General features: G+C 42.5%; 1 protein-coding gene across 1 annotated transcript in view; it reads left to right on the forward strand.

Moving 5' to 3' along the window:
- NRBP1 (nuclear receptor binding protein 1) overlaps positions 1-21,194 on the forward strand; it is a 39,525-nt gene that overhangs the window by 7,194 nt on the left and 11,137 nt on the right. The window contains exons 3-7 of the mRNA XM_068679196.1: positions 7,041-7,163; positions 7,752-7,853; positions 7,946-8,035; positions 8,551-8,591; positions 9,990-10,084. Of these exons, the coding sequence (XP_068535297.1) occupies positions 7,041-7,163; positions 7,752-7,853; positions 7,946-8,035; positions 8,551-8,591; positions 9,990-10,084 (451 nt within the window). The remainder of the gene's footprint in view (positions 1-7,040; positions 7,164-7,751; positions 7,854-7,945; positions 8,036-8,550; positions 8,592-9,989; positions 10,085-21,194) is intronic.

Here is a 21,194-nt window from a genome sequence, read left to right on the forward strand (position 1 = left end):
AACAGAAGAAAGGGGGCTGGTCTCTGCTTGAATGTTGAATATGCCCTTTTCCTCAAAGATTGTACTTCTTTCCTGCAGATTCTAAAATCCAGTGATAATTTCTGGGGTGTCTGAAAGGTGATGTTTGAGCTCTACTAACCATCAGCGACCTCAACTGAGAAAGAAACGGCCTTGTGCTTGTCTAATTGTTGTCCTGTGCTTGATGTATTACTGACTTTTCTGCAGACTCAGCTGCTGGACCACGTTTTGTATTATGCCACCGTTTCAGTGACTTCCGAGATCCATAGATTCTTTTTTGCCTCATCCCTGAGGAAAATCTCCTGTATATAAGTGTCTGTGCGTGCAGTGGTTGCTGTGTAGATCGGTTCTTGTTTTCCTGTCTCTAATATTTCCTACTGTCAGGTAAGCCAGATGAACTGTGCAGTCCTTCATAACTTCTTCTACTGTGGTGTGCAGGCTAAGGTAGGATGAAGAAGTTCAATGTGGACCTGGATATCAGCTCATGTGCAAAACTTGTGTGCCAGTGTTTGAGGCAGTGTACGTTGTTCCCGTGGGTGTATATGAGTTTAGTGCTTCGTTCTTGCTCTTCTTTTATCCTGTTGCTGAAAGCTCCGAGTTAATACAGGTAGCACCAGTGTCTTCACTACACTGCTGTTACTGTGCTTCTCCTAATTGCAGTCCTTGTTGGCGTTTGGACAGAGAGTTCCCAGTTTGGTGGCTGAGTGTTACAGCTGGATTGTAATGCTTTCGGCTCTCCTGGTCCGTGCGAGCTCTATGAAACAAGGAGGTGGTGATCTATGAGGAGTTGAACCCAGCAAGACACAAAATGAGATGCTGAGTCTACTACATCTTTATTTTATCTCCTTTGTCTTTTCAGTCCTAGTGGGAGTCTACTTTTCTATATTTAATATGGAGCCAGTTGGTGACTTTTCCATTTGGATTTACATTTCTTTAAGGAGCCAGAATGTGGGATTCTTGGAGAGGAAATGCCAACAGACTGGGTGTTTGTATTCTGTGATGCTTGAGTCTGATTTCTCAGCTGCTGTTGTGACAGAAAAGAAGCTCACTGAGGCAGTAAAATATAAGCATCAGTCTTTCTTTTTCTATCATACCTCTGAGTTTCTTTATGTGGGAAAATCAAGTGCCATTCTCTGGAAAGGCAGCATTTTAGATGCTCTGAGCTTTGGGCTCTGCTACTGGAGAGTGGAAGGGTAGCAGAGACTTAAAGCAAGCTAAACTAGTACGAGGAGGGCTGCCAACTTCTCGACAGGCTTTGGCAATGTTCCTGTATTTTTAGCTGATGGAGAAGACTAATGCCAGGATATAGTTCTTAGGATTTTACTTCACTGTTGGGAACGTACTCAGAAGGAGTATGTGCACCCTTTTAACTTTTTTATTGGCTCATTTGGGACTTCATGGAAGGAACAAACACTGGATATGTGCTTGAATGAGATGAGGGGCACTGCAGAGTGTGGAGGGAATTGAGCCTTTGTCTTGGGCCTGTTGTCTACAGACCCATTGTGTTCTTGCTTACTAACTGCAACAGACGGCTGGTAGCTTTCTTAGTGCCTCACCAGCCAGCATCACTTCTCAGTCTTTGTGCTGCCTCAGTGGGAGAGCAGGCACAGCTACAGCAGCTGTCTGCTTTTCTAACTTTCCTGGGTGGTTAGAAGTGCAATTTACAGTCCAGCTGTCTGTGACTAAGGTATAGGGTTTGCTTTGCATTCTTAGGGAGCAGTTCTTTAGAGGAAAAAAAACGTGTTCCATGTAGTTTACCGGCAGCACCAAAGCTTTCTTGTTGTCAATTCTTTGTGCTGGCACATAGAGAAAAAGGAGCACGCTTGCACAGAAAGTAGTATTAAAAAATTAATAAAAAGAACACAAGTGGTGGTGATCAGGCACAGGACTTGGCTAGTGATTAATCTTGAACCCTCGCTCTCCACATTTTTGGCCCCTCCCTCAACATCTCAGGTTCAAGCTGGATATCAGAAAAATGTTTTTCACCAAGAGGGTGATCAGGCACTGGAACAGGCTCTCCAGGGATGTGGTCACAGCACAGAGCCTGCCAGAGTTAAAGAAACCTTTGGACAACACTCTGACACATGACCTGATTTATTTATTTATTTATTTATTTATTTATTTATTTATTTATTTATTTATTGTGGGGTCCCAGGAGTTGGACTTGATGATCCTTGTGGGTCCTCCCCAACTCGGATATTCTATGGTATCCTGAGTACTGTACCAAATTCCTCCTCTTAGATCCCAAATTGCCCATCCCTGACATTCCAAGTACTGCGTTCCTCTACACAGCATCTCCACTTGGTTTACATAATATTGCTGAAGCTGTTTCTCCTGTTGAATTGCTGAGATGGATTTTCCTTAGTGGGGTGACAACTTAATCACTCACCTGTGTGGCTTTGGGAGTCCTTGGGTTCAGTGTTCAATCCATCATTGATTAGGCTACCTGATTTCCCCACTTTGTTGTGGGTCTTCAGATTATTGATGTTGTTCTTGCTTCTCCTTTGGATAGCCCTTACCCAGATACTTTTCCCAAGCAGTTTGCTGAAACTTGGAGTTTATACCTCCCAAATTTTGAATTTCTGTTTGCCAAGTTGTGTTCTCCAGGGAGTTGCTATAAGCCCTTCTGTTATGCTTTTAAAACGATAACTGTAGCTTGTAATTACATCTCTGTTGCACAATCTTAGGGTGAAATCACACAGTTTGCCTGACAACGCTGTTCTCTGGTTGTAGTTCTAAATTCTGCTCAGGGCTTAGAGTGACCAGATACGTGTTGGTACCTGTATCGTTAGCATGAATGCCTTCCTGCCTTCCTTCCTTCCTTCCTTGGTTAGAGTACAGTCGTGTGGGCTGACTGGATGTTGCAGAGCTGTGTAAACAGCAGTGAACTGTGAGGCAGCAGTCCCTTCTTTTTAGCCTGGATGTTCTGCTGCAGAAGAGTGGACTATGCAAGTAAGAATTAAAATAGTTTTGGTTGGAAGGGGCTTACAAAGATCATCGAGTTCAACTGTCAGATTACTTCAGGGCTGACCCAAAGTTAAAACATACCATTAAGAGGAATATCTAAATGCCCCTTAAACATGGACAGGCACGGGGCACAACCACCTTTCTGGGAAGCTTGTTCCGGTGTCTGTCTGCTCCCTTGGTAAAGAAGTGTTTGCAGTGCCTGCTCTGAACCTCCCCTGATGCAGCCTTGAGCCATTCCCATGTGTCCTGTCATTAGATACCAGGGAGAAAAGATGAGCACCTCTGCTCCTCTTCTGCTCCTCAGGAAGTTGTAGAGAGCAATGAGAGACCAACCTCCCTTTCTCTAAGCCTAACAAACCGAGTGTTCTCAGGCTCTCCTTACAGGACACGCGTTTCAGCCCTTTTACCAGCTTTGTAGCCCTCCTCTGGACACATCAAAGTATCTTAATATCCTTTTTACATTGTGTGCCCAGAGCTGCACACAGTATTCAAGGTGAGACCTCACTAATGCTGAATACACTGGGAGAATCACCTCTTTGGACCATCTGGCTGCTGTGTGCTTAGTGCACCCCAGAATACGGCTTCCCCTTTTGGCTGCCAGGGTGCACTCCTGGCTCATACTGAGCCTGCTGTCAACCAGCACTGCTTTCCAGCTGCTCATCTCCCAGTCTGTACTTACCTGCAGTGTTATTCCATCCCAAGTGCAGAATTCAGTGTTTGTTCTTGTTGATTTCATGCTGTTGCTCCAATTCACCTAGATCCCTCTGCAAGGCCTCTCTTCCCTTGTGAGTCACCAGCACCTCATGGTGTAGTGTTGTCCGTGTGCCACCAGCTGGCTCATGGCCAACCTGTCATCCACCAGGACCCCCAGGTCTTTCCCACAGAGCTCCTCTCCAGCAGGTTGTCCCCCAGCCTGTACCGGTACATGTTGTTGTTTCTTCCCAGGTGCAGGACTCTACACTTGCTCTTGTTAAACCTCATTTGGTTTCTTCCTGCCCATCTCTCCAGCCGGTCCAGGTCTCGCTGAATGGCAGCACAGCCTTCTGGCGTGTCAGCCATTCCTCCCAGCTTTGCGTCATCGGTGTACTTGCTGAGGGCAGACACTATTCCCTCATCAAGGTGATCAATGAAGATATTCAACAAGACCAGACCCAGCACCGACCCCTGGGGAACACCGCGAGTCACAGGCCTCCAGCCAGACTCTGCGCTGAGCACCACCCTCTGAGCTCAGCCAGTTCTCAACCCACCTTACTGCCCACTCATCCACCCCACACTTTCTCAGCTTTGCCAGCAGGATGTCATGGGAGACATCATCAAAAGCCTTGCTAAAGTCAAGGTAGATGACCGCTCTCCCCCCATCTCCCCAGCTGGTGATGCCATCATAGAAGGCAATGAGTTTGGTCGAGCACGACTTCCCCTTGGTGAATCCATGCTGACTACTCCCCATAACCTTCTTCTCTTCCAAATGCTTGGAGGTGGCCTCCAGAACAAGATGTTCAACACCTTTCCAGGGACAGAGATGAGACTGACTGGCCTGTAGTTGCCCAGATCCTTCTTGAAGACTGGAGTGTCACTGGCTGTCCTCCAGTCCTCAGGCACCTCTCCTGTTCTCCAGGACCTTTCAAAGGTGATAGATCAGAAGATCACTGAAATTTAAACAAGTTAAAATAGTCCCAAGTTACTCAAAAGTCATCCAGGAAGTTTTGGTAAAGCAAGGAGTAACTGTAACATTGCTTCTAATTGTGACATGTTAAGCTTGCAGCTTTCCATCAATCACTGATAGCTGCTTGGAGGGCAATAGCTGTCCGTAACTGTCAGGAAAGTACAGGACAAATGCCAGAACATGCTTTGTGAGGACTTAAGATTCTATTTTGCTGAGCATGGAGAGGGATGTATAGCAGTGATTTGGCAACCAGAGTGAAGGATGAATTTGCTTTAGCCTTTCCAGTTGTCTGTCTACATTTTTTCCCCTCTTACTTTTCTGTCCTCCTTACTCTACTGTTGAATCTCCTCTTGAATTGAGAATTACGCTCAGTGTTGTACTATGGATTTGGTGTCTTGAGTCATGTTTGATACTCTAGAATATGCCTATGAGTCATGGAAATTATTTATATTTGGTAAGCTTGCCCAGAAATAGAAGAAGTTACGATAATACAGCCAGCAGAAACAGATTTATTATTTATCAAGGCAGATTTCAAGTACTTGTCAATACTTGAGGGCTTCAGTAACCCAGTAAAGTGAGAAGGTCTTTGAATAGACAGCAAGTATGATGAAAGAAGAGAATATAGAGGAATGCATGGGCATTGAGTAGTCATGGCTGTATCTTGTCCCTACAATACTAACACTTAAATGCTTTCTGTTGGCTGGGGTCTTATTTAAACTTTTCTGAATTTAAAGCCTTTCAGCACTCAACTTTATTAATTGTACTGGGAGTTCTTGTACTATGTCATGCCTGAGAGATTTCTCATACAGAAAGTTGAAGGAATGAATGTTGTCGTTAATAGTCTTTCAGCCTTTAACAATAACAGGCCTGACCTACTATTCTGATGTCAGTATCAGTGTGTATATAGGGAAAATCACTTTCTTATGATAAATATGAGTATCTCCTTGAATAAAATGTTAGAACTTTCACCCCTCAGTTATACAGGAGGCAAAGGGTAGGAGGGGAATAGAGTCATAAGCTGCTTGTCTCCTGTGATTGTTTTTAACAGTTACTTTACGTAGCTCAGGTTGTCTTTATGTAATTAGGGTCTGTGTTCTTTATTCCTATCTGTGTCATGCAAGTGCATCTGGTCTTTATCACAATAATTTACAGCTCAGTTTACTGAGCAATCTGTGTCACTCCAGCTACACTGTTCCTGTAGTCATTTATCACAACAGGAAGTCATCTGCAGTTTGAGAAAATTGAATATCATTAGGCCTGTTAGGATTCTTTTGGAAGATCTCCAAAAAACCCAACCTAAATTGATTGTCGGTCTATCTGAGTTATCAAGCTACTGATGAAGTATCCAGTGAGGAGATGTGTGTAATGCAAACTTCTAAATTTGGTGTTGTACACTAGTGAAATTAATACCTTAATGGACTCTTTTTTTTTTTTTTTTTTCCATGCACAATTCTTATGTGTACATGTTTTTTTGGTGTGTTAGTCCTTCTGATCACACTTGTCTTTGTTGCTCAAGTTTCAGTTATCAGCATGACCAACAAGTTCTTTGGTACCCCTGTCCTCCATCAAAATTTCTTTTATTAAAAAAAAGCCTTAGATTTTTGTGTATCAGTGTGATCAGCTGGGTGCACTGAGTCTGTACCCAGTCTACTGAAGTTGAAAGTACTGTTCATTGGAAATTTGTTTCCTTTTTATATTAGTATTGTGTTATCAGGAGTCATTTCCTATAGTATAGTGCTTTATTCATGTAAGTTTTGTGGATGGCAGAACACTTGCATCAATTCATCATTAATGTAATACTGTAGCTGAAACTGAGTACCTTTGGTTGCGTAAAAGCTGCCAAGAGGACAAGAATTTTTGAGGAAGCCCTTGTGTATGTTGAGAATTTCCCAGCGAATGTGGGATGCTGATGGGGTGAAAGAAGAAAAGGTGAGACAATATTAATGGGAAAAGCTGTGAGATGGCCAAAGCTTCAAGGAGATAATATATGTAGAAGGTGAGTCTGGAATGCTAGGCAAATCTCTGTATTGACTTTTACTTCAAAGGGAGAATTGGATCAGTTGGAAGTGAAGCTATTCTAGGTATGTGGCCAGCTGATGGTGAATTGAAGATTTTTTGTGTGTGTGGTAAAATAAAATACAGATATAAAACATAAATTAACTCATTATAGCCAAAAGGAGGCTTTCACTAGACCAGCTGCGTATGAGGCCTAGATCGTGCTTATCTTTGGGTATGTCCCGTTCCTGAAGTGCCTGTGGACAATCCTGTCCTGGAATGCTCATTTAGTTAAAAGCTGATGAACAACGTTCATAATACTGAAATGAAGGGTGCATAGTAATGATCTAGTCTTGCTAGCTTAGATCTCATACCTGTTTCCATCCTTTCCATACAGGTGAATCAACGCAATGTCCCAGGGATTGATAGTGCCTACCTGGCCATGGATACAGAGGAAGGTGTGGAAGTGGTTTGGAATGAGGTTCAGTTTTCTGAGCGGAAGAACTTTAAGCTTCAGGAGGTATGTTGACATGTTTCCCGACAAAATGTGGGAAACACCACAGAATCATTAAGGTTGGAAGCAACCTCTGGAGTTCATCTGGTATAATCTCCCCTGTTCAAACAGGGGTGCTTAGAGCAGGATGCCCAGGGCCATGTCCATATGGCTTTTGAAGATTTCCAAGGAGGGAAACTCAACTACCTTTCTTGTCAACCTATTGCAGTGCTCTATCACCTCTACAGTAAAAACACATTGCACCAGGGTGACAGGCCTTGCATTAGGGTGTAATTATAGATACTGATTCATGTGGGTTATTGGCTGTGTCTGTAACTCTTCTCTACTTTCTTAAACATAGCAAAAATGAAGCCTGATTTCTGCAGAAAACGTGACTGAAACTGTTGCTGCACTACATCTTTTGTGTTGGTTGAGTCTTGGTGATCAAACAATGCAGTATAAGATGAAATCAGATGCTGATTCTTCTCGGCATAGGAGCTTGATGTATTGTTTTGTGTATTGTGTTGTTTAAGGGGACACAGACCTGAGAAGCAAGTAAGATGTGGGCTGATGTGGTCTTTGATGTAACATGGCTTTGACTTTCTGATGTTCTAGGAGAAAGTTAAAGCAGTGTTTGACAACTTAATTCAACTGGAACATCTGAACATTGTAAAGTTTCACAAATACTGGGCTGATGTGAAGGAGAATAAGGCCAGGGTAAGTAAAGCAAGCAGTCTGTTGGGTTTTCTTGCTGTATATCCTGTGGGTACTTGGTGAGGCAGGAGGTAATATTTCATATTGTCCCACAGGTGATCTTCATCACTGAATATATGTCCTCAGGGAGCTTGAAACAGTTCCTGAAGAAGACAAAGAAAAACCACAAAACTATGAATGAAAAGGTAACTCTTTTTTCCTATGTGCCTATTTTCACTTGGTGTCTTCAGCCTCTGGGAAGGTCTCTCAGCAGAGGATCCTAATGAGAAGAAAAGCTGGTGATAATGTGTCTGAAATTTTTTCTTGTTACTGTAAGCCAGTTTAGTTGCAGGTTTTCTAAGATACCTGATCTGTGTCGCTTTCTTTGTTTCCTGTAGTTCTGCAGCTTCGTATGTATATTGTGATAGCTTCTCCTGTTCTGCGTGTGCATGCAGGAAAGAGGGAAGGGTTCTATGCATAAGAGGAGTTAAAAGGGAGGAGGCATGACTTGTAAGCCCTGTCAAAAATGTAAAAGCTAAACAGAGCACAAGAGTACTGATTCATAAAGTTTTTACTTCTTGCACACCTTTACTGGATATAAGCTAAGATACCACTGACTGGAGGGTACATTCCTTCATTTGAATGAGCTTTGAATCACATAAGTATGGATTAGTTCCCCTTCCTTGAATGATTTTTATCTTTTTTGCTTCTGTGTTTATAGGCCTGGAAGCGATGGTGTACCCAGATCCTTTCTGCTCTCAGGTATGTAAGTTACTGATCTTGAGATCTAGCCATTTGTTTAAGCATAGCATTTCTTGTGCTAGAATAGTAAAAGTAGTCTACATACATGCTGCTAAATGTTAGCAAACTTCATAGAATAGAGCTTGGAGAGCACTTTCAATCATCCAGCCTGAATCTTATCCCAGTTGTAGTCTGTAGAGTGTCAGCTGCACTTTATACAACAATTCCAGACTCTTCAGTTAGATAATACTGAAGCTTCTACAATGAAGAAACTGGTGCAGTAGGGTTTGGATCCCAATGGTTGTGACCGGTATGATAGTGACTGTACAAGATAAGCATCAGGGAGCCTTCCCATGTATGCAGATGCAGCTTTATAACCTGGCTCTAACCATGGCCAAGAGAATGTTGCAAAGAAGTCTCAAAGAAATCAATTCCATATGACTGGAGCGTGGAAAAGTTTCTTAATCTTGGTAGGCTGCAGCTGTGTAGCATGTGATATATTCATAATCACTGTGGTGTGATCTTAATAGGAGTATATATGAATCTGTACATTTCTTGATGATGCATATCATCTGCAGCCTTCCTAGCACAATCTGGCTGAACAGAATCTGGAGTTCTTTTGTTTTTGTCTTAAAGACACTTCCCTACCTGAGCCAGAGATGGTGTGGCTAATAACAGCCTTGGAAAAACAATAACCCAGATGTCAGAGCAAGGCTTGCACTCCATAGAGAAAATTCTTTTGCCATTTAGCCAAGTATAGCTGCTGAGGGATATCTGGTGTTCTAATAAGCTTTTGAGAGCTGACGGTCTTTATTTGTGCTGGCTGCTAAAATAAAACAAGGCAGAGTGAAATGCAAAACTAACCTCAAACTCTACCTGGGGCCAGAGCACTGAAGTTTTAATTGAAATTCATGCTAGAAAACATGACCGATCGTGTTTGTGCACCACTGAACACCGTTTTTGATATCCTATGATTAGGGACAGAATAAGGTTCTGTTCTTTTGGTATTTTAATACCTGTTATAATAATAAATAAATTTAATAATAAAAAATAACTTTAACCTGTTTAACTCTCATCTAGCAGTATTGAGGTGTATGATGCAGATCTGGTACCCCGGGTTTTGTAAGAACTGGTCAGAATGGTCAGAAGAAGCTTTCTTTACTTTCCCCCTGCCAATTCTGGAGGTTGTTAGTAAGAGACAATTGCTTAATTTTCATTATTCTATACTAGGCTAGAGGTTGATGTACAGTCACTGAATTTGTACCTCCCTGCTATTGTAAATCCCTGGCATGCACCCTTTGTCCTCTTGTTCTCTTCTCATGATGATGTTCTGATGTATCTCAGGGAAGGGATGAAGGGAGGGATTCCTGCTTCAGCCTGAGGTAGTCCCCTGACCAGTGCTCTGTTCTGAATCTCTAGCTACCTCCACTCCTGTGATCCCCCAATCATCCATGGCAATCTGACCTGCGATACCATCTTTATTCAGCACAACGGATTGATCAAAATTGGGTCAGGTAAGGCTTACTGGAGGTGTCCCTTCCTCTTTGAGGCAAACTGCTAAACTAGAACAGGACATCTAATCCATTTGAGGCTATCTGGCATAATAGGCATGTATGCATATGCTCCTCCACCTCTGCATCATTTGGGCCAGAGATTGGCAATAGAATACACTCCTGGACTGCCTTTAGGCACAGGAAAGACTGTTACTGAATACTGTTTTCCATGTCAACCCATACCTTTTTGATCTCAGAGGAACTTCCAAGTTTTGCATGCGCATTATCCTTCCTATCCTTGGATTCATATATGCTCTGCCCTTTTTTGTTTCGTTACCTCCCCCTCCCCCCCAGTGTTAATACACATGGAGTTTGCCTGTCAGTGTTGTGAAGCTTTGAGAGCTGTCTGGAGAGCTGCGTCCACTGAGGTCACATGAATGTTTCTTTTACCAACACGTGTATGAAGGTTATAGACTCTGGCTCCAGCAAGCCACTAGTCTTGGCTTTTCATCTAGCATCATTCACTTTAGCTTGGACTTCAGGATGCTAGCTTGTGTTGTGCCTGTTTAGCAAAGACTTGCCCTGTTCGGGCAGCTGCTCGTGCTGAAATGCTTTATTTCAGAAGTAGGAAGTATTTTTTTCTGGAGATGCAGTGCCTCCTTGCTTAGTCTGTTTTTATTTCTTTTTCCTCATCTGTTGCTCTTACATCTTTAGGAATGTTTGCAGTTCTGGATGCATTCTCTGGTACCTTGATGTACCCTTTCAAATGACAGCTACCAGTTGTCCAGCTCTACTGCAAGTATCCTCAAAGCTGAGGAGTGTGCACTGGCCGTCCTGTAGGATTTCATCTGTGTGAATTCTTGGTTTTAATGTAGATAGTGTACAGGAAAGAATGCTCTGCTTCACCTGTCATTTAAAAGTAGTTTCTCTTCATAAACTGCACAACTCTGTAGTTTTTCTTTCAATCAAAGGACGCTTATTCTGTCTTGTTCCGGATTTGGGGTTTTTGATCTCTATAACAACCTTCTGATATATGCTTGTATCCAGGGAGTGTGGGTCGTGGCAGAAGGATTAATCATCCGCCTGTAAACTTGGTGACATCTTGTTCTTCATGCAGGCTGATGATATCACAGGGTTCACTTGATCATTTTTTTACTGAAGTTGTCCATGTGGGTGGGGGGGGGTTCAGGAGTTGCACATATCTGATACCTGTCCGCTGGCTCCCTGGCATCCAATTCAGGTCGTTTATGGGAAGTCTGTTGTAGGCTTTACTCAAGAAGTACATAAGAGATTCTTCCCTTTCTAGTTGAGTTTAAAAGTATTACACAGCTGGAATCTTTCTGACTGATAGCCAATGCTTTATAAAGGTAAACCACTTCAAGCTGGTATCTAGGGCTGTGGCTTTTTACCAGAGAGTAGTTCTGCAGATCAACAAACATGGTGTTCTCATGAGCATTTAGACTCTCAGTGGTGCCATTAAGAGACTGTCTAGAAAGGTGGTTCATTGAGTGTGGATCACAGCTAGTTGCCTCAGCAGTTACATATTTGCCTCCTCCCTCTGATCTCATAGATCTTTGCTTCTAGTAGGCATGGTGGAAGGAACAGAGGCAATTGGACTGATGTGCCTCTTTCAAGGAGTAGTAGGTGTCTGTGCATTTTAACAGCTGTATCCTCAGCAAGACTACTTGGTAGCCCTGAGGAAGGGAAATTCTATGTGTGTGACTGTGCAGGAGCAGTGCTCAATTCCAGTTGCTCTTTTACTCCTGTTGTGAGTTAAACCCTGTGGGCAGCTGAGCCCCATGCAGCCGTTCGCTTGCTCACCCTAAGTGGGATGCAGAAGAGAATTGGAAGGGTGAAATTGAGAAAACTCATTGGTTTAGATAAACAGTTTAAATAAAGCAAAAGCTGCACACATCAGCAAAGCAAAATAAGGAATTTACTTACTATCTGTTGGCAGGCAGATGTTTAGCTGTTTGCAGGAAAGCAAGGCTTCATCACATGTAACAGTTGCTTGGGAAGACAAATGCTGTAGATCTGGACGTCCCACTACTTCTCTTTCTCCCCCCAGCTTTTATTGCTCAGAATGGTGTCATATGATATGGAACATCCCTTTTGTCAGCTGGGTCAGCTGTCCCAGCTGTGCCCACCCCAACTTCTTATGTACCCCCAGCCTACTCACTGGTGGGGTAGTGTGAGGAACAGAAAATGCCTTTTTACTATGTTAGTGCTGTTCAGCAATAGCTAGAACACTGGTGTGTTATCAACAATGGTTTGGTCACAAATCAAAACCATAGCACTGCAGAAATTTTTATGATGAAAATTAACTCTGTCCCAGCCCGAACTGGTACAACTCCACAGTTGTGGACTGCCTTGCACTACTTGTGTTCAGAAGTGAAGTGATTTATCTAGGAGATTTTTATCCTTTCTGATTTTTTTTTTTTTAAAAGAAGTGAGTACAAGTGGACTTTTGATCAGAAAAAGAATCCTCAAAACATAGCCTGTGCTGGAATCACAGATGTTGTAATTATAGTTGCCAATATTGCGGAATGCATTCTTATTCCTGTATTACCCACCCAACTAGGCAAGGCAAGTCAAAACTGTTCAACTGTGTCATCAGATTCTTGCAATTCTCTAGCACTGCTGACTGTGCAGTAGCCAGACAGGCTGTTTTCATGCTCAGGTCTTAGAGAGTTGTGACAACGTTAGGCCCATATTTATTGCTTCATGTAATTACTTCTCAGAGCTGGCTGATACTTGAACAATTTCCTGTGTGTATTTAAAAAGTGGGGGAATCATTCTCATGGCTTTAAGGGTAACAATGATTCAGTACATCATGATCTTCACTTTAATACTGTCTCCCTCCTTAGCACTGTTCAGCACTGTGTTCTTCGAAAACTTTCCTTCCCTCTGCTTTAAGCAAGACAGTGTAATTGCTGAATTTGGGTCAGAAATCTGGTGAAAGGAAGCTGCTAGCATATCCCACAAAATATTCTTCCTTCTGCTAGGTGAAGAGGTACTAGAAGAGTAGTGCCTGTTAGTTGTGTTGCATTAGAAATGGCTTGTACTTACTTGTTCCTGTAGCACCTCTTTAGGTGCTAGAGCAGCCCTTTTGCTTGCCACTTCTTGCTGGTACTTTAGGTTGCAGAAGCACCTGTACTAGCAGGACTGGCCACTATGTGTTTCTTGTTCTGCATGCAATTCTGTATTAGCCATTTTTCTAAGGCCGCTTGTGTGTTGCAAAACGATTAATTTAGTAGTAAGGTGTTGCTATTCCATTGAGTTTTGGGGGCAGGACTGAAATCTTTATATGGTGGGGGTCATCTGTGGAAGAAAAAGGGAGTGGGAAAGAGGAAGGATGTCTCATAGTGCTTAACAATACAAAAGCACATCCATTTTTTTTTGTTTTGTTTGTTTGTTTTGTTTTTAGTGGCCTGAAGTGCAGGGCTAGTAGATTTGAGGGGAAAGTGTCAAATGAGCAGGGTGCCTTGGAGAACTTCTGGTGAGGATAGGGAAGACTTAAAACTCTTAGACTTGCACTGGTGTTCTTGGAGATAGGAATGCTTTCTGGAGTTGCAATCAGATGAAAATATTCCATGTGAGAGATGTGTTGTTTCCTGTGTACCCTTCCACAAGATCTACGTGCAAGACCATATTGCATCTGTGCATATCCACATTGTCTAGCAGTTAGACTTGTGACAGGAGCATGTTGCAAGATGATTTGTTGTGGCAGGTCAAAGGCATTCTGAGTGCAAAGGAACAACAATGTGTTTAGATGGGATGTTTGCTGCTATTTGCTATGTTTAGCCAATGTTGGGCAATATTTCTTAAAATTATTGTTGGGAGTTTAAGAATCAGTAACAGGTGGAAAGAGGTGTGATGGGTTTTAATTAAAAGTCCTTTTAAGCAATTCTTGGAGTACTTCAACGGAACTGAGACTGCAAACTGGAGAGTTTTGTAATGGCTTCTTGTTTCCCTGAGACGTGGACATGAGGCACGTGCATGCCATGTTAGCATGTGCAGAATGAGATTTCCAATAGAACACGGGGAAGTTTTGTGGTTTTGTGTTATGCTAGTGTATTTCCAAATAGTGCCCCCAGGTATTTGGCTGATGCAAATACTTTCCTGTCTTCAGCCTACCTGACCTTCTAGGATTCACTACATGTACATATTTAATTGCAGTCACTCCACAGCCTCCCTTCAGTTCCAGTCCAAGGTGCCAGGAGACTGGGTTTTACTTGGTATTAACTCTGCTATTAAATTATGTGGTCAGGTATGTAAGTATAGGTTCAGCTGCAAAGATCTGTGCAGAGGAGAAGCTGATAGTGTTAGAGAGAGGTAGGTGTCTGCTGAAAGAGGTTCTGAGGGACTGTGAATCACTCAGAGAAGCAGTAGAACTTCCAGTTTCTTTGCCTTACTCAACTCTAATTTTCTACTTGATCAGAGGTGTCTTCTCCCTTGCCTGGTCTGGGTCTCAATTTGAAACGCTAACATTCCTTAGTTAAATTTATTTTAAAAGATGGCTGGTGGCTGGGCCAGATTCTCAGTCTTGTCTGTGTTTTGCAATGATTCTGACCTAGCTGTCTGTATGAATGTTACGTGCTTGCTGTTTCATCAACTCATTGACTTCTATCTTGTTTTACTTCCCGCTTACGGGCTGCTCTGTTACCAACAGTCTTTCATAGGATATTTGCTAATGGTGAGCAAACTTCTCCGCTCCTGTGATGTGACTACCACTATATATGTAATGTACATTATTTTTTTTGTGTGTGTGTATATATATATACATATTTATATGTATGTGTGTATATATATGTGTATATATATATATATTTGTAATACACATGCGTGCATACACACACACACAATTTATTTTTACAGTGCTCCCTTGCTATAAGGCTGGTATGTAAAACTGTTCAGCCTAGGTGTATCCTGCTTTGAGACCTTTTGTTCTGTGCTGCAATGAAAGCCATTCTTCTCATCCAAAGCCTTACAGAGAGGGAGCACTGCCCTTTGTGAAGCCCCCTGGTTGTTAGTTCTCTTCCTCTCCTTGTTCTTAGAGTGTGCTAGTCAATGGACCCTAGTGCATGCTGGCTCCTGCATGTCAAGACAATCAGATGCTTTTCTTCTGGTCTCTTCCCAGTTGAACTTGTCATGAACATTAGGCTCTTTCCTGCTACAACTTTGCTAGGCTTGGCTGAGCACCAAACCTGGACTAGACTTTGCTTTGTGCTTGGACATTTAATTGCTTGCTTGTAGTTTTAACTTCTTAGATGATTTGTTTTTAAGCTGAATGTTTCAGTGAAATACATCTGGCTTCTGATGGCCAGAGAGATCTCCCACCCAAATGAGCCCCTAATTGCAATGTGAGATTCACTACTTACAGCTCCCCAAACAAAGCTCTTTTTTGGGGGGAAACTTGGGCATATGAGGAGGGTGTTGGGCTTATCTTTGTAGGGCTGTGGAGGCTAGAGAAGGATTTGAGTACTGCAATTTTTAATTCTGTTAAATACAACTCTGCATTTAATTAAAAAAAAAAAAGGCGTTATGGTTGTTCTCAATAGTTAGAGCTTTTTTCTACTGAAGGTTTGGGTGCCTACCAACTGTCAGTTGGCAGTGCTGAAAGGGAAGGACCTGTCAAAAATGGCCTTTGTTCCTTCTTAGTGTTTGCAGGAGGAAGATGTGGTGTGTTTCTCTGTATTATCAGAAGAGTAGATGCTCTCAGAAAATGAAACTTGCAATTTTAAACAGTTGAGGGGGAAGTTCATGTAACCTGGGCCTGGAGCCTTAGGAGGGCAGACTTCTTTGAGGATCAATTGCTTACCAGTGTTGTCAGCTAGGCAAATCGGTCTGTGGCAGTTTTATGCTATGCAGCAGGCCACCTTGGTGAGGTGAGGTGGCACACAAGCAGTAGACTGATTCTGGAACACACCGAAAGAGTGAGAGTGTGGTTGAGTCAGAACTTCAGCATGGGTTCAACCATGCAGATGGCAACGTGGCATAAAACTGCCAAGCAGTTTCTCTAAAACAAGTCACCACCATGAGCAGGGCTAAATACCCTCATGCTAGCAAGGTAAGGAAAGAGCCTCAGTCAGTGATCTGCAGGTGTAAGGAGATGGTGTGGTGTCTCATTTGTGCTGAAACAGCATCAGATAACTTACAGTGCTTTCTTGTCTGGTTTCTCAAGATTTAGTTTTAACTGTATTATACTGTCATTAAGTACTGTTCATATGAGAGCTGGAGATTGCTTAATCCTTGGATTTTGAACAGTGATCTGGGTTTGAAAACACTCCTAAATATAGGGTATAGGGTTGCTGTTTCTCTTGGGCATTGAATGAATGAGGTTGAGTGTGATATGTTTTCATAAATAAGATCATTTTAGCCATTACTTTAATCTTTTGGATTTTGTTACCTGATGTTTAAAGACTTGTTATTCACATCCTTAACAGATACCTGAGGTACTTAGGAGGCTATGCAGAAATCAAATAGGGTTTAGTTGGATATCTTGGATTTGACTTTTTTTTTTTTTTTTTTGAACTAAAGCAGGCGTGACTTAAAGAAGAGTAGACACAGGAAAATCTATAATAAGAATCAGCAGGATTTTTTTCACCAATGACTGCATCCTCTTAGGAAGATTTAACTTGACTTTATGTAGTGCTAGCTTCTAGCCGTGCAGCTTTATGTGTAGGGTCAAGCTCATCCTCTACCAAGCCAAACATTTCCAATTACGTAGAAACTTAGCTAAGCTAAGCCGAACTTTCATAAGTAGGGGAAAAGGTTTGTCTCTGATTACATGTACTTCTGGGGATGAGATCTGGGATACAAATAGTTTTGAATTAATTTTTTTATTACCCAGAAAGTTCAGAGTGGTATGCAGTTTACATTATTATTTTTTTAAAGGCTTTGTCTTACATTGATCTCATCAATGTGTATAATACCTGGAGGGAGGATGCAGAAAGCATGAGTGGAACTCAGTGGCAGAAGAGGCACTGGGCACAAGATAGAACACAGGAAGTACTTCTTTGATGTGCAGGTGGCAGAGCCACTGGCACAGACTGCCCAGAGAAGTTGCTGAGTCTTCTTGGAGATATTCTGCCTGGGCAAGGTCCTGGACACCCTGCTCTGTGTGGTCCTGCTTGAGCAGGGGATTGGATCAAATGATCTTCAGAGGTCCCTCCCAACCTCAAACAATCCACGATTCTATGATTTTATATTAATTTCTGTGAAGAAGGATACCTCTCTCAAAATACGTGAACTTCTGTATGGTAGTGACTCTTTCTTGTGTGTACCACTGTTTTGACTTCAGCAGTAATTTCTCTGAAGTAATAGTACGGGACATCTTTCAGGCAGAGATGGTTACTCTATTCAGAAGCATAGATATGAATGTAGATGTGGGCAGTTGCGGGGCTGTTCTGTGGCACTGGTAACTATATGTAGTGAACTTCTCATGTACTAAATGTCTTCGCCCCTTCATCTCAATAGATATTCAGCTGTTCTAAAAAACAAACCCCTCCTGCTTCTGGTGATTTAGTGTAGCAAAAAAGTTTGTAAGCACTCCTTACAATCCCTGATGTAAATCTGCAAGGGCTGTAAGATGCTTGCGTTCTGTGATCAACTTAAATTTGTCACTGCTTTTCTTACTAGATTCAATAGCTGTATGCTGCTTTTTATTTTCAATATTTTCCCAGTTGCTTATTTTCTAGGTTGTGCCCTCCCTAATAAGTGCATTTGTCATCTTACTGTTCCACTGAAGTGAACTGTGAAGTATCCTGTTATTGTGCAGTCTCGTAGACTTATGCAGCAGTAAAAATGACTTGAATGTATGAGTGCAGGAGATTATAATGTGTTCTAAACCTCTCCTGGCCCTCTGGCCATTGCTATATAGTTGCAAACAGATGATCTTGCATTCAGTTGAACGTTTTGGGTCCCTGTGATGCTGGTGCAGTGCAGTAAAAGTAAGGTGGCTAATCATCCCGTGTTGTTGGATTGCATAGCAAGCTTCTCTGACTAATCTTAAAGGTTAGTTGTTGACTCTTCTGGACGTCAACTTGTTTTCCTCTGCTTTCTAAGCCTGTGAAAAATCTGGAGTATATAGTGTAGTTGAGCACTTTACTGTAAGAGTGGAATAATATATTCCTGCTTCAAGGAATGCTTAGGCATTTCCAAGAGACAGTTGAATGGGTCAGTGGCTACTTCAACCCTTGATTTTTTTGAGAGGAAAGGAAAGTCTACTGAGCAGATTCTTTCCTATTTGCAAGGAGGAAGTGGTGAATGCAAAACAAAGGTGAGTGAATTGCATGCATGACAAGAAGAAAATGTCTTCTGCAGTATGAAGTGTTTGCAAGGGCAAGTCACTGTAAGATTGAGCATCTCTGCTAAAACTTGCTGTTGGTGACAGCTGGGAAATAATAGCACCGAGTGAGTTCTTGGCTGACGCTCCTAGTGACTCTTTCTGATGAGTTGTCTATTTACCCTGGTGACCTCTTTGCATTAGCATGTCCTTGAGGGTTTGAGAAGTCGAACAAGCTCTGTGTTCCTATAGCAATGTTTCTTCTTCTTTATGCTTATTCTTGTCGGATTGAGCTCAGCTTGCCAAAGGCAAGTTGCTTGTCCTACTTTCTACTGCACTTCATGTCTCTTCTAATCATCTGCCCTGCACAGACACCATATTTGGCTGAATCCTTCTCTTAAAATCCATTTTTGCTTCACTAATTCCCTACCAGACTGATCACTTGTGTGGTACTTGTACTCTGCCCTTTGCTGTCTTCCCCTTCTCTGTGGCTGAGAAAGGCATACTTGTTGTTAATGTTATGATCTGACTTTCCTTTTTGAACTTTATTGTTTGTCTTCCTTAACATAATTGTCCCTAGCCTTCGTGTATCTGATTCTTCACAGAATTAGAGTCATTGCTGTATATAGTAATGTCTGACAGGTAGAAACAATGTGGAAATCGGTCAGAAGAGCTTGTATCAAAGGTACCCTAACGTGTATATTCTTACCTTTTATAATTATGAATCTTGTTTTAAACTGTCTGCTCAGGTGGAGCTCCTCTCAAGCCTGCACCTTTGCTAAGTGATTTATGTACCAAGCTGATAGACATACAATTACAACTAGACCAGATCAAATCAAAGTTTGTTGGTCCAGCTTCCAAAATCACAGTGCATAGCAGAACTTAAAGAACAGCTGGTCCTTTAACGTGATTGTGTGAGTTGTTCCGGGTTGACTTCCTGGTGGGTTGTTGCTGTCACAGTGATGAATGGAACAGATGCAATTGTGACAATCCCATCTCTGCTTATTTTAAGGCATGCTGTGAAGAATCTGGTAGTCTTATGCCATTGTTGTGCTACTGCATTGTTTCAGCCTTGCAATAAGAGTGCAAGGTGGTGCATGTGCCTTTCAGCCAAGTCACACAAGAGTTGTGATATAAACTGCTACAACAGGAAAAAGGCAGTGTGGCTAATCAAACCCTGCTCCAGAGCAAGTCTCTCCAACAGTGATAGAAAAACATATTGAGGACTTCTGGTGCAGCTCTGCAAATTTGGAGGCACAGTGGATAAAACATCAGAGGGGAAAGGTACCTGGATAACCTCCAACAGCAAATTTAGAGCTACTTCTCTGTGTGTCTAAGTTAAAAGTTCTCACATACAGTGTAGACACAGCTTTTTCCAGAAATGCTGGTGCCATTGCAGAATGTCCATATGTCCCTGATGCAGTCATCAAATGAGGTGTAGACAGCAATTATTTTTTATTTTATTTTTCTTAATTTCCAAACATTACTATATTGGGCTGTGGAACCAGGTTCCCAGGAATGCCTCTTCTTAGGGACATGGCTTAGCAGTGGACTTGCAGTGTTAGGTGGATGGTTGGACTTAATGATCTTGAAGGTCTCTTCCAATCTAAGTAATTCTATGGTTATCAATACAGGTTGTACTAGGATTTTGTTGAAACTTGCTTTTGTAGTATGGGAGTGCTTATGTTACATCACTGGCTAAGGTTTCTGTTCTTAATGCCTTTTTGTGACTGATTCCTGCCTCTTCCTTGTTCTTAAATAGGGTCCAGGAGCAAAGGACAGAATGGCTGGATAGTGAACTGGCTCTTTCCATCTAGGCAAGACATATCGGAAAATGAACTTAATCAAAACATTGTTTGCAGTGTTTTGCAATAAATGGCTTTATACTGCTCTGTTTTTGGCAGAAAACTGTTGTCTGGGGTCGTATTGCCCCAGATTTCCTTTCTGAGAACTTTGTTCCAACGCTTGATGGCTTATCTGCTTGGGGGTGGGAAGGCTTTGCAAAGGGACCTCTATAGGCTAGCTCAGTGGGCCATATCCAATTGCGTGACATTTAACAAAGGTAAATGCCGGGTCCTGCACTTGTGCTATAACAACCCCATGCAGTGGTATAAGATTGAGGAAGAGGGCTGGAAAGTTTTCCCAGCAGAAAAGGATCTGGGGTGGTGGTTGACTGCTGGCTAAACAAGAGCCAGCAGTATGTGCAGGTGGCCAAGAAGGCCAGTGGTATCCTTGATTGTATCAGAAATAGTGTGGCCAGCAGGACTAAGGAAGTGAAAGTCCCCTGTGCTTGGCACTGGTGAGACTGCACCTCAAATATTGTGTTTAGTTTTGGGCCCCTCACTACAAGAAGGTAGTTGAGCACATTGAGGTGCTTGGCTGAGTACAGAGAAGAGCAATAAAGCTGGTGAAGGGACTGGAAAACAGGACTTAGGAGGAGCAGCTGAGGGACCTGAGGTTGTTTAGTTTAGAGAAGAGGGTGCTGAGGGGACACCTCACCATTCTCTACAGCTACCTGAAGGAGGTGACGGTGAGGGTGGTGTTGGTCTCTTTTCTCAGGCAACAAGTGGTAAGATGTGAGGAAACAGTCCCAGCTTGTGCCAGGAGAGGTTTAGATTGGTTATCAGGAAGAATTTCTTCACAGGAAGGGTGGTCAAGCATTGGCACAGGCTGCCCAGGGTAGTGATGGAGTCCTCATCCCTGGAGGTACGTAAGAGATGTGGATGTGGCACTACGGGGTGTGGCTTAGTGAGGGGACTCAGTAGATCAGGTTGATGGTTGGACTTGGTTGGTAAGACTCTCAAGAACACCTAAATGATCCTGTGATTCTCTGTGCTGAATTCG

The sequence above is a fragment of the Anas acuta genome, chromosome 3 (assembly GCF_963932015.1).
Source record: "Anas acuta chromosome 3, bAnaAcu1.1, whole genome shotgun sequence".
Classification (NCBI taxonomy): Eukaryota; Metazoa; Chordata; class Aves; order Anseriformes; family Anatidae; genus Anas; species Anas acuta.